The following is a 12,700-nucleotide window of genomic DNA, read 5'->3' as shown; positions in this document are numbered from 1 at the left end:
CCCCAGGGGTTTCGTGCCCTTTTGGGCGGACCCCGTACCTGGTTCCAATTGATTGGACTAAGTCCCAATCGTTTTAATCAATTTCTTCAATACTGGAGCTGTTCTCTGATCGCTGGGCAGTTCCTATGTGTCCGTTGGCCTTCCTTTGTCCTGGCTCCCGCTGGCGCCGGGGAGTCTGGTTTGGTCCCGATTGCTTTAATGTTTCCAATTGTTCCTGGGGATTGCTCATTAATATGCAGATGGTTGCTGGTTTCGGTTCTGTCTGGGTTTTTGCAAGTCTTAATACACAGGAAACCTTGCATCTGCTTGTTTCCCTGTGCCTGACCAGTTTTCTCTGCATTCTTAGCGGGCATCCATTTTGGAATCGGGAAGTGGCCAACCCAGGTGGCTACAGGACTTCATTAATTGGGGCCCAGGAGGCAGATCAAGAGATAATAGATTGGCACACTCTGCTCTCTCAGAAGTTGAGGCTGAGGGAGTTCCAGAATGCTCTTGTATTAAGAATGGAGTTTTGATGAGCAAGTGGAGACTTCCTTATAGATTTGTGGATGAAGAATGTATGGTTGTTCATTAGATAGTGGTACCGTCCAAAGTAGGGAAGTACTGTGGATAACTCGGGCATGCCAACAGGTATGTTTCCTGGCCAGGACTGCATAAGGATGTAGTGCAATTCTGTAGAACCTGTTGTACTCCTGTTATACCTGTCAGATAATAAGGAAACCACAACATGTGATTAAACCTGCACCTTTTAATACCCATACCAGTGTTTGAAGAACCATTTAGTTGGGTGTTGGTAGATTGCGTAGGACTGTTGCCTAACACTGAAGCAGGGCATCAGGACATCCTTAGTCATGGATATGGCTACCCGATTTCCGGAAGCTATGCCTTTGAGAACAATTATAGCGAAGGTAGTAGTGGAAAGGTTGACGTTATTCCACATGCTATGGACTACCCTTAGAAGGACAATCTGACCAGGGTCCTAACTTTGTTTAATGTTTTCCAAGATATAAATTGTAGTTTGGGTATCAAACAATTAAAATCAACTGCCTATTATCCACAAACCCAGGGAGCTTTGGAGAGTTAGCATCAGACTCTTAAAACTGTGATTAGTGCCTTTTGGCGTGAATATCCAAGGGATTGGACCTTTTACTATTTGCCGCTGGAGAGTCTCCAAACGAAGCTAATGGGTTTAGCCCATTTGAATTAGTTTATGGCCATGAAATACGGGGTCCATTAAAATTGATGAAAGAGAAGTCTATGAAACAATGGGACAAGTCCTCACTGTTGGATTAAGTGCCCATGTTTTTAGAAAGACTCGCAGGAGCTTGCCGGGTAGCCCGAGAACATTGGAGGCCAAGTTTGCCAATTTAGAAGAACAGCGGAAAAATCTAATATATATACTGAAAGTGTGAGCAGATTTGTAGTATGTGTCAAGGTGCACTCCGTTAACCAGCCATGATGTAGTCATAAGAAACTCCGAACCACTAAAGCAACATCCGTCTCGGCTAAAAATATGGAGACTGGCTCAGTTACAGGTGGAAATGGAGTGCATGTTGGATGTGTTGCAAAAACACTGTAGTCCACAGGAATAGAGTTTGGGAAATGGAAGGCCATGTTAGTGAGTGAACTGGTGCTGGCTGCCCTGGATTTTTCCAGAACTTTAAAATGGCCATGGATGAGAGGGACCTGGTGGTGGGGGCAGTGCAACTACAAGACAATGAGGCAGCAATAGAGAGATCAGTGTGATATTTTTTTTTAAAAACTGTCTGTGCCAAAGAAAGTATTCCACCATAAAAGGAAGCCTCAGCATTGCTAGTAACCTTTAGTAATTTGGAAATATATATCCGGCATGACAATAAACAAAGCTTACGATAAACAAAACTTGGTTTATACGGACCATAATCCACTTGCGTTTGTAAAAAAGTTTAAAACCTGGAACGCAAGATTATTCAGTTGGGAGTTTATTATTACAACAGTTCAATGTTAAAATTGTACACGTCCCCAGAAGGAAAATGTGATAGTGGATGCTTTGTCGTGGGCTTAAGGACTGACTAGTTACAATGTAGGAACTGGGAAGGGAACTTGTATAATGAAGATGGAAGAATGGATACCTGTTTATGATTTACGTCTTGTTCATCTCATAATGAAATGTCTGTAACTTGATGTTTCATTCCTTTTTAGGGAAGGATGTATGCAAGGAACCTTCCTGTTGTTTCCCTTATTTCCCATTTCTTTTACTTTGTTGTCGTCATTTTTGATCTCAGTCGCGCAGAGGAAGTGAGAAACTCAAAAGTTGCAAAATAGTACACTCTGCAAGCTTTTGAAAAGCAGAACTCGGACTTTTTGACACCCGAGAGATCGGAGCGATTGGCTGACTGGTAGCCAAGGAATTGACCAAAGGCCGAATTCTGTCCGACAGATGGTGTTTGGGTCCTACCCAAGTGCGATGGTTTTCAGGGGATGCAGGAAGTGACAGTCGGATTCTGAATGCTGAGAGAAGCAGCTGAGCGATTGCCCGCTCTTCTCTCTTCTCTTTGCAGGCTATTTAACTACATCCAAGCTTAATAATGCTCCCCATAGGATCCAGAAATGTTCATGTTCTTCCAGGAATCTTTTAAGTTAATATCATGTAGGGACGAACCTTGATTGTTTGTACTTGATCACTTAGATGGATTAGTCATGATCAATTACTCCTTGGTGTCAAAGATGTGTTAGTGTCCAAAGATGTGCAAATTAGGTTGGTTCCAGGGATCGGGCAGGGGAGTGGGCCGAGCTACGGTGCTCTTTTGGAGGGTCAGTTCAGACTCAATGGGCTGAATGACCTCCTTATGCACTGTCGTGATTCTATGGATCAATTATTTTCAATGGATTAGGTAAATAAAGAGAAATTATTTCTGGGAGCAGAGGTTCAGTAACCAGAGGACACCGATTTTAAGGTTATTGGCAAAAGAATCAGAGTAGCAGGCTTGTAGACACAGCAAAAACGTGATCTACAATTCTGCTGGTGGACAAGGGATTGAAATATCACAAGTAAATGCTGGACATATAGCAAGTCCCAAGATACACATGTGAAGATCTTCACAATCAACCTGGGCGTAACATTTTGAAATGGGCATCTCCGTGATTAGTTACGTTTTTAAAATTGGGTAGCATCTTCTGTTCCTGTCAGAGGTGCAGGATCTTTAGTAGAAAGATGATGAATGAATAAAAAGTGAATAGGTGCGATTTTAGGTTACGGATTTGTGTTTTCAGAAACTGAAAATTAGGGAATGCATACCAAAGAAGGAGTGGAATAGATTATACCTGCATTTAGTAACATCCCTTTTAAAATATGCTGTGAGGTTATTAAATCCCACCTCTAGGAATGAGAGGAACAGATCACTGTGTGCAAAGTGTGATAACTGTATCTTGGCCGTGCCACATTTTCTCCTCTTTACTGTATTCCTCTGGGTGGTTCTTGCAACACCAGATTGTAGATCACAGTAAATCGTTATTTCTATTGGCAAGACAAAGCAAAGTATTGCAGATACTGGATACCTGAAATAAAAGCAATGCTGGAAGTACTCAGTGGGGCAGGCAGAATCTTTGGAGCGAGAAACAGAGTAATATCATACTTTGATGCCATTGTAAAGAGGAAGTGAACTACATTAAGTCATGTGAAAATAAAAGTACATTTGGTTTCATTGTATGTGGTGTATTGTTATGATAAATGAATTATTATAAAGGTTTATGTTCATTTGTAGTTTTTTTAAAAAAGTTATTAATTCCTTCAATATTTGTGGCCAACCTCCACCACTCCCACAGCTGCAAAGACCTCCATCTCTGAAATTCCTTCCCTCAACATTTCGGCCTCTCTAACTCTCCTCTTGAAAGATGCTCATTAAAACCTAGCTCTTTGAACAAGATTTCATAGGAACAGGAGTAGGCCATTTAGCCCCTTGAACCTGCTCCACTATTCAATAAGATCATGGCAGAACTGTGGCCTAACTCCACTTACCGTTGGCCCATGTCCTTTAATACCTTTGCTGAACAAAAGAATTCTCACAATTAATCTAGCATTAATTGTCGCTTGTGAAGAGAGAGTTCTAAACCTCTACCACTCTTTGTATGTAGAAGTGCTTCCTAAAACCTCTCCTGAATTGTCTGGCCCAAATGTTTAAACTATGCTCCCTAGTTCTAGAATCTCCAACCAATGGAAACAGTTTCTTTATCTACCTTGTCTTTTCTTGTTAATATCTTGAAGACTTCTAAACCGTCTAAATTCTAAATTTGTATAATCTCTCCTGAAGTCCAGATATGATTCTTGTTAACCCTTGTTGCACTCCGTGCAGGGCCAAAATATTCTTCCTAAGGTATGGTGCCAGGATTTGCTCACAGTACTCTAAGTGGGGTCTAACCAGGGTTTTGTAAAGCTGCAGCATAACTTCTGCATCCTTATACTCAGTCCTCTAGATATAAAGGCCAGTATTCCATCAACCATCTTGATTACTTTCTGCACTTGTTCGTGGCATTTTAAAGGTCTATGCACCTGAACCCCCAGGTCTCTTTGGACATCCACTGAACTTAGCTTCATTCCATCTAGAAAATACCCAGATCTATCCTTTTTTGGTCCAAAAAGGATAACCTCATACAGTGACGTTCTGGCATCGCCTTCTGTGGCTCTGTGTGCTTACTGACACAGTTCTTAGTAAAGCTTAAAATCTGCACAAGAAGTTAAATGTGCTATATAAATATAAGTCGTTTTTAAATTATGGATTTCAAGGGTTACTACTTCAATATGTTGGTTGCATTGATTTCTATGCTTATATTTTCAAAAATCTAATGGTGGAAGAAATAATGCGTAATTGCTGTGACAAAAATATCAGTTGTTTACTTGTTCCTCCTTTCCTCTGGTTGAACCCAAGTTAGTACAAATGTGGCTGCTGTGAAGTTTTAAACTGTCAAATAATCGTTTACTGCTTATTGTGCTCTTTCAAGTTTTGAATGATCAGTAATGAGATGCAGAGGGGTTTAAATCATCATAAATTAATAGTTATGAATATTTAAGTTTTTTATCTGCTGGTCAAAATTCACTTAGACCATAACTTATAATTTTTATACTTCCGAACGCCACCCACCTATCAATCACTCCCACCCTCCTATCTCCCAAACCACCTCTCCATGCCTCCCAGTTTGGATAGCAAATGACATTGTTACAAAGTTAAACAAACATGCTCCCCAACTATTAAGCTTGGATGATGCACCGAGTTAAATAGCCGACAAAGAGAAGAGCGAGAGATGCACAGCGGCTCCTCTCAGTCCAGGATCTGACTGTCACTTCCTGCGTCCTCTGAAAACCATCCCACTTGGGTAGGACCCAATCACCGTCTTTCGCCAGGCAGAATACAGCCTTTGGTAATCAATACACTTCGCCCTCCATTAAATATCTCCTTAAGGGGAACATTCCCAGCTTTTCTCATCTCTCACTTAAACTGAAGTCCCACATCCCTGGCAAAGTTAACAAACCTTCTGGCTACCAAGATTTATTTTGTAAAAGATTGACGAGATGTACAGTGAAATACAAGATATTTTAATGGATTATAGATATATAACTATTTAAGCATTTAAAAGCACTCGAGTAGTCAATCGCCTTTTTTGTGATGAACAACGGAGCACGCCAAAGCTGGCGAGGTTCCTTCTTCATTATTAGACCACACCTTGCATCACAACTGGGGTAACGCCAGTGGAACTATTAATGGGCCGACACCTCCGAACCCGCCCGAGTCTAACATTTCCAAGTCCAGGTTGGAAAGTAAACAAAACCTTCCAAAAGAAGTATTATGACCAGTGGATGCCTGAGAGAGGCTTCAAACCAGGAGACCAGGTACATCCCCAAATTTCGGGGACAGCGCTCAGTAGGTCAGTGGGCTGTGTTGGAGACAATTGGGCCTGTTTCGTAGAAGATCAGAATCTGAGAGAAGACCGTACGGAAACATGTGGGCCCCCTCAAGGACAGGGAACCCGCCTCTGAGGAAGCCATGCCAAGCACATCAGTGCCTCCACTGCCCCTCGTACCATCATACAGACGAGACACAACCCACTGCGGGCCAGCTTCCGGACCAACAGGTCAGTGATGGCACAGCCTTGGACATGGACACAGAAGCGTCAGCACTTGCGACGATGCTGCAACTGGAGCCGAGCCCTCGACAGTGACCCTCTGCGTTTGACACAGAAAAGATGATTGACTACTCTATGCACCCCTGACCCAGACCCACCGCTGGCAGGAAATTGTATGCTACCGTGACGGCCATTTCTTTAATGTAAATAAACTCCCATTTACTTACCTTCTCAGGCCTCCAGAGTGATTTGTTTGCATTTATACTCATTTGTCCCTCGTAATATGATGTGCTCTGCATTAGGGAGTCAAATGCAGAGTGGATGGTCAATTTTGGGAACACCTTGTTCAGTTCACAAGTGTGACTGAGCTACCAGTCTGCTGTCATTTCACTCTCCCTTCCTCCCACTGACTATATCCTGCTGCAGTGTTCCAGTGAACCTCCATGCAAGCTCAAAGAACAGTATCTCATTTTTCAGCAGGGCATTTTCCTCTTTCATTTTATTTGTCTTAATCCTCCCCACCTATTTCTTTCGCTTTCAGATCAACTATTTAGGATCCTGCCATTCACACTAACTCTGAATGCTTTAAAAAAAAATTCTTGTCCTCTTACCATTCTCTTTGGTCTCACACCATGAAATACTTAGTCATTTAATCTCTTCTGCCGCACACCCTCCACCCTATCACCCATGGGTGGCTGTCTGTGTGGGTTTCCTCCGGGTGCTGTAGCTTTCTCCAACAGACAAAAGATGTGCAGGTTAGGTGTATTGGCCATGCTAAATCGTCTCTTAGTGTCCAAAGGTTAGATGGGATTCCGGGGCTGGGAGTGGGCCAGGGTGGGATGCTCTTTTGGAGGGTTAGTGTAGATATGATGGACCGAATGGCCTCTTGCATTGTAGGGGTTCTATCACAGACCTTTTTGATCTTCTCACCCTCCCTCTTTCACTCGTTCAAAACCTAATGGTTCCAACCTTTTTCAGTTCTGATGAAAAGCCATAGACTTTCAACATTAACTCTGTTTCTCTCTCCACAGGTGCTGCCACATCTGCTGAGTATTTCCAGCATGAAGTTACCTCTGGTGTGCTAGCCAATGTTTATCCCTCAGTCAACATCATAGCAAAACAAGTTCCCTGGTTGTCATCACATTGCTGTATATGGGATCTTGCTGTGCTTACATTGGTGGCTACCATGTTTCCTACTTTACAGCAGTGAGTACACTGTAGTACAGTAACTGTAAAGCACTTTGAGATGTCGGGTGGTTACAAGTCTCCTTCAGATATGGAAATGGAAGTCCGGGGACAGAGTGTGTAATGAGAACACAATACAGTATTTGGTTTGACGAAATTATTGTTCACCCACGGTCAGACAAGCAGTATGACAAATTAGTAAGGGACTCCAAAGAAGTGATGGTAAAACTGAGCTGAATGATGTTGGCATACACATGGAACCTTGTGCTCTTGGATGATATTGCTGAGGGGTAGTGTGTAAGTGGGAAATCGAAGGGGCTATTGCTGGATCCTTGGGGGGGGGGGGGGGGGGATATCTCTGGAGCTAATTAAGGGAATGGTAGGAGAAGACATTGCAGATTATTATTATTATTATTTACATTTGTTTATGGAAGCATGGAACCAAGTCAAGGGTGTTCCACCTTGGCTGGAGCTTGAAGGAGAAACATTGGAGGACGATGTTGTGGTCAACTGTTTTGAAGACTGCTGCTAGGTCAAGAACGAATAGCAGTAGATTCACGGTCACAGTTACAAAGAATGCCATTTTAGACTTTGCCAGGGGCTGTTTCGTTGATCGTGTGCTCGGAGTTTGGAAAAGAAAGGGAGGTTTTGAGATAGGGTGGTAGCTTGTAAGAACTGCAAGGTAAAGGGCAGGGTTTTTGAGGTGCAAATGATAACATATTTGAAAAGGAGGGAGACAGTACCTGGTGAGGGAACCATTAAAAATATACCTAATGTGAATCAAAGGGAAGTTGAGGGGTCGACTTTGGTTGCAGTAGGATTGAGGAAGCGGAAGTTGAGGAGAGAGCATTACAGACAGACATAGAATGCAATTTTAGAGAAAATAAATTTGGGGCAAAGGCAGCAGGGAACAGTGTGGAAGTTTATTTAGATGGGCTAGAGGGAGGGAAGCCAGCTGAATGGAAGTTCTCGGATCTTTGTACTAAAGGTCCATTTTTGTAAAAAAAATTGTTCGCTGGCTAGGCCAGTATGTTTTGGCTATCCCTAACTGCCCTCCACTTTGGAGGGCATTTGAGAGTCAACCACATTACTCAGGACCTGGAGTCACATGTCGGCCAGGTAAGGATGACCGATTTCCTTCCCTGAACCAGATGGGTTTTTACAACAATCGACAATGGCTTCATTAGACTTTGATTCCAGATTTTGATTGAATTCAAATTTCACCATCTGCCATGGTCGCCACACTACCAGAAGGATGTGGAGGCTTTAGAGAGGGTGCAGAAGAGATTTACCAGGATGTTGCCTGGTATGGAGGGCATTAGCTATGAAGAGCGGTTGAATAAACCTGGTTTGTTCTCACTGGAACGACGGAGGTTGAGGGGCGACCTGATAGAGGTCTACAAAATTATGAGGGGCATAGACAGAGTAGATAGTCAGAGGCTTTTTCCTAGGGTAGAGGGGTCAATTACTAGGGGGCATAGGTTTAAGGTGTGAGGGGCAAGGTTTAGAGGAGATGTACGAGGCAAGTTTTTTACATAGAGAGTAGTGGGTGTCTGGAACACGCTGCCGGAGGAGGTGGTGGAAGCAGGGACGATAGTGAATTTAAGCGGTATCTTGACAAATACATGAATAGGATGGGAATAGAGGGATACGGACCCAGGAAGTGCACAAGATTTTAGTTTAGACGGGCAGCATGGTCAGCAAAAGGCTTGGAGGGCCGAAGGGCCTGTTCCTGTGTTGTACTTTTCTTAGTACTTTGTTCATGTTGTGATTGGAACCAGAGTGCCCAGACAACTATCCTGGGTCTCTGGATTACTAGTCCAGCGACAAAACTACTGTGCCAGTGCTTGTCCTTGGAAGTGGTAGCCAACTCTGTTTGCACTTTTGTTGATCCAGCCATGGTGCAGTGTCCATTGCAGCACAAGCGGTAGCCACCCAAAGCCTGCTGCTGATGCAGAAGCTCAGACCGCTGCTGCCAAGAGTGCAAAGGGGCTCGCAGAGTATTATAGTAATTCATCCTACCCACTCCCCTCCAGCAGATTATTAGGATTTCTGAAGCGCTGACCTGGAGAAATGCAATGACTCTGTGGAGCACAACGTTGCTGTCTTCTATGGGGAAGACTGAAATATGCCAGTGCCTTTTTGGTGCCAGTCAGCCTGCTTAGACTGCTGCTGCCTGTGTGAGGTAGCGCAGTTGAATCTACGCCTTAATAAGGATGAGAGAAATGGGACCACGAGTAGGCCATAAGCCGTTCATCCCAGGAATAAGTAGAGTGAACCTTGGCTGCACTGCTTCTAATGCAGTTATATTCTGTTCTAATAAGGAACTTAAAACTGTGCATAGTTTTTGGGATGTGGTCTCACCAAGGCCCTGCACAGCTGCATGAAAACTTCCCTACTTTTATATTCCATTCCCATTTTAATGAATGCCAACATTTAATTTGCCTGAACAGAATCACAGAATACTACAGTGCAGAAGAGGCCCTTCGGCCCATTGAGTCTACACTGACTCATGAAGGGCCCTGACCTGCCCACCTAATCCCACTTGCCAGCACTTGGCCTATAGCCTAGAATGTTATGGCGTGCCAAGTACTCATCTGGGTACTTTTTAACTGATGTGAGGCATCCCGTCTCTACCAGCCTCCCAGGTATAGTGCATTCCAGACCGTCGCCGCTCTCTGGGTAAAAAGAATTTTCCTCAAATCCCCCTAAACCTCCCACCCATAACTTTGAACTTGTGTCCCTTGGTAACGTTCTTAATCAGTTGCTGTACCTGCACACTAATTTTTGTGATTCATGTACTGGGACACATCCTTCTGTACCACAGAGTTCTGCAATCGCTCTCAATTTAAATAGCATACTGCCTTTCTATTTTTCCTGCCAAAGTGGACAAGTTCACATTTTCCCATATGACGCTCCATCTTCCTAATTTTTGCTGACTCATTTAACATGTTTATTTCCCTTTACAGACTCTTGTCCTCCTTTTGACAACTTATTTTCCGACCTATTTTGATGACATAGGCAAATCTAGCTACTGTACATTCAGTGTCTTCATCCAAGTCATGGTTATAGATTGTAAATAGTCCATGCTGCAGCACTGATCCCTGTGCTACTCCACAAGTTAGCCAACCTGAAATAGACCCATTTGTCCTACTCTCTGATTTCTGTTTACTAACTGATTGATTGTTTTTGTATACCCTTTTATGTGGAATATTTTCAAATGCCTTTTGGAAATCCAAGAAGAACAATATAACGCAGAAACAGGCCCTTCAGTGCTCCAAGCCTGTACCGGTTATGATACCAGCCTTGGCCAAAAACCCTCAGCACTTCCTCATGCTGTATCCCTCTACACCCATCCCATCCCTGTGCCATTAATATATTCTTCCACAACCTGTCCTGGCAGCGTTCCAGGCACTCACCACCATCTGTGTTTTTTTTTTTAAAAACCTGCCTCGCACATCTCCTCTAAACTTTGCCCCACGGACCTTAAACCTATGTCCCCTAATGACTGACCCCTCCACTCTGGGAAAGAGTGCCTGCCCATCCACTCTATCTATGCCCCTCATAATCTTGTAGACCTTAATAAGGTCGCCCCTCAACCTCTGTCGTTCTAATGAAAACAGTCTGAGTCTATTCAGCCTTTCCATATAGCTAGACCAGACCAGGCAACATCCTGGTAAACCTCCTCTGCACCCTCTCCAAACTCTCAACATTATTCTGGTAGTGTGGTGACCATAATTGTGCACAATATGCCAAGTGCGGCCGTACCAAGGTTCTATACAACTGTAGCTGACTTGCCAGTTTTTATACTCGTATGACCTGTCCAATAAAGGCAAGCATTCCATCTTTGAGGAGGTAACTAAGTGTGTAGTTGAAGGTAGAGCAGTTGATGTCGTATACATGGATTTTAGTAAGGAGTTTGATAAGGTTCCCCATGGTCGGCTTATGAAGAAAGTAAGGAGGTGTGGGATAGAGGGAAATTTGGCCAATTGGATAAGTAACTGGTTATCACATAGAAGACAGAGGGTAGTAGTGGATGGAAAATTTTCAGACTGGAGACCAGTTACCAGCGGTGTAGCACAGGGATCAATGCTGGGTCTTCTGCTATTTGTGATTTTTATCAATAACTTGGAGGAGGGGGCTGAAGGGTGGGTCAGTAAATTTGCTGATGACACCAAGATTGGTAGAGTAGTGGATGAGGTGGAGGGCTGTTGTAGGCTGCAAAGAGACATTGATAGGATGCAGAGTTGGGCCGAAAAATAGCAGATGGAGTTTAACCCTGACAAGTGCGAGGTGATTCATTTTGGTAGAAAAAATTTGAATGTGGATTACAGGGTCAACGGCAGGGTTCTGAGGAATGCGGAGGAACACAGAGATCTTGGGGTTCATGTCCACAGATCTCTGAAGGTTGCCACTCAAGTGGATAGAGCCGTGAAGAAGGCCTATAGTGTGTTAACATTTATTAACGGGGGCTTGAGTTTAAGAGCCGCGGGGTTATGCTGCAACTGTACATGACCCTTGTGAGACCACATTTGGAGTACTGTGTGCAGTTCTGGTCACCTCACTATAGGAAGGTGGAAGCATTGGAAAGGGTGCAAGGAGATTTACCAGGATGCTGCCTGGTTTGCGGGATAGGTCTTGGGTGAAAAGGTTGAGGGAGCTAGGGCTTTTCTCTTTGGAGTGGAGGAGGATGAGAAGCGACTTAATAGAGGTTTATAAGTTAATGAAGGGGATGGGTAGAGTGGACATTCAGAGACTATTTCCTCGGATGGATGTAGCTGTTACAAGGGGCCATAGCTATAAGGTTCAGGGTGGGAGATATAGGAGGGATGTCTGAGGTAGGTTCTTTATTCAGAGTGGTTAGGGTGTGGAATTAACTGCCTGCTGTGATAGTGGAGTCGAACACTTTAGGAACTTGCAAGCGGTTATTGGATAGGCACATGGAGCACACCAGAATGACAGGGAGTGGGATAGCTTGATCTTGGTTTCGGACAATTCTCGGCATAACATCGAGGGCCGAAGGGCCTGTTCTGTGCTGTACTGTTCTGTGTTCTGTTTTATATGCTTTCTTGACTACCTTGTCCACTTGTGTTGCCACTTTCAAAGATCTGTGGACCTGTATGCCCCGATCTCTCTGACTTTCTATATTCCTAAGAGTTTTGCCATTTACAGCATAATTCCCTCTATTAGACCTACCAAAATGCATTACCTCACATTTGTCCGGATTAAACTCCATTTGCCATTTCTCTGCCCAAGTCTCCAACCTATTTATGTCATGCTGTATCCTCTGACAATCCTCAACACTATCTGTCACTCCACCAACCTTGGTGTCATCCGCGAACTTACTAATCAGGCCAGCTACATTTTTCTTCAAATTGTTTATGTATAGTACAAACAACAGAGGCCCCAGCATCGATCC

General features: G+C 43.7%; 1 protein-coding gene across 4 annotated transcripts in view; it reads left to right on the top strand.

Annotated features, from left to right (window-relative positions):
• The window catches only part of fbxl2 (F-box and leucine-rich repeat protein 2), a 308,660-nt gene that overhangs the window by 84,264 nt on the left and 211,696 nt on the right, over positions 1-12,700 (top strand). Inside the window, exon 3 of one of the 4 annotated variants that reach the window (XM_038809919.1) lies at positions 7,128-7,302. The exons of the other annotated variants lie outside the window; for them this stretch is intronic. Coding sequence (XP_038665847.1) covers positions 7,283-7,302 — 20 coding nt within the window. The 5' untranslated portion in view covers positions 7,128-7,282. The remainder of the gene's footprint in view (positions 1-7,127; positions 7,303-12,700) is intronic. 4 annotated transcript variants of the gene reach the window in all.

This window comes from Scyliorhinus canicula, chromosome 10 (genome assembly GCF_902713615.1).
Source record: "Scyliorhinus canicula chromosome 10, sScyCan1.1, whole genome shotgun sequence".
Classification (NCBI taxonomy): Eukaryota; Metazoa; Chordata; class Chondrichthyes; order Carcharhiniformes; family Scyliorhinidae; genus Scyliorhinus; species Scyliorhinus canicula.
Note: the sequence above shows the minus strand (reverse complement) of the source record. Positions and strands in the feature narration are given on the sequence as shown.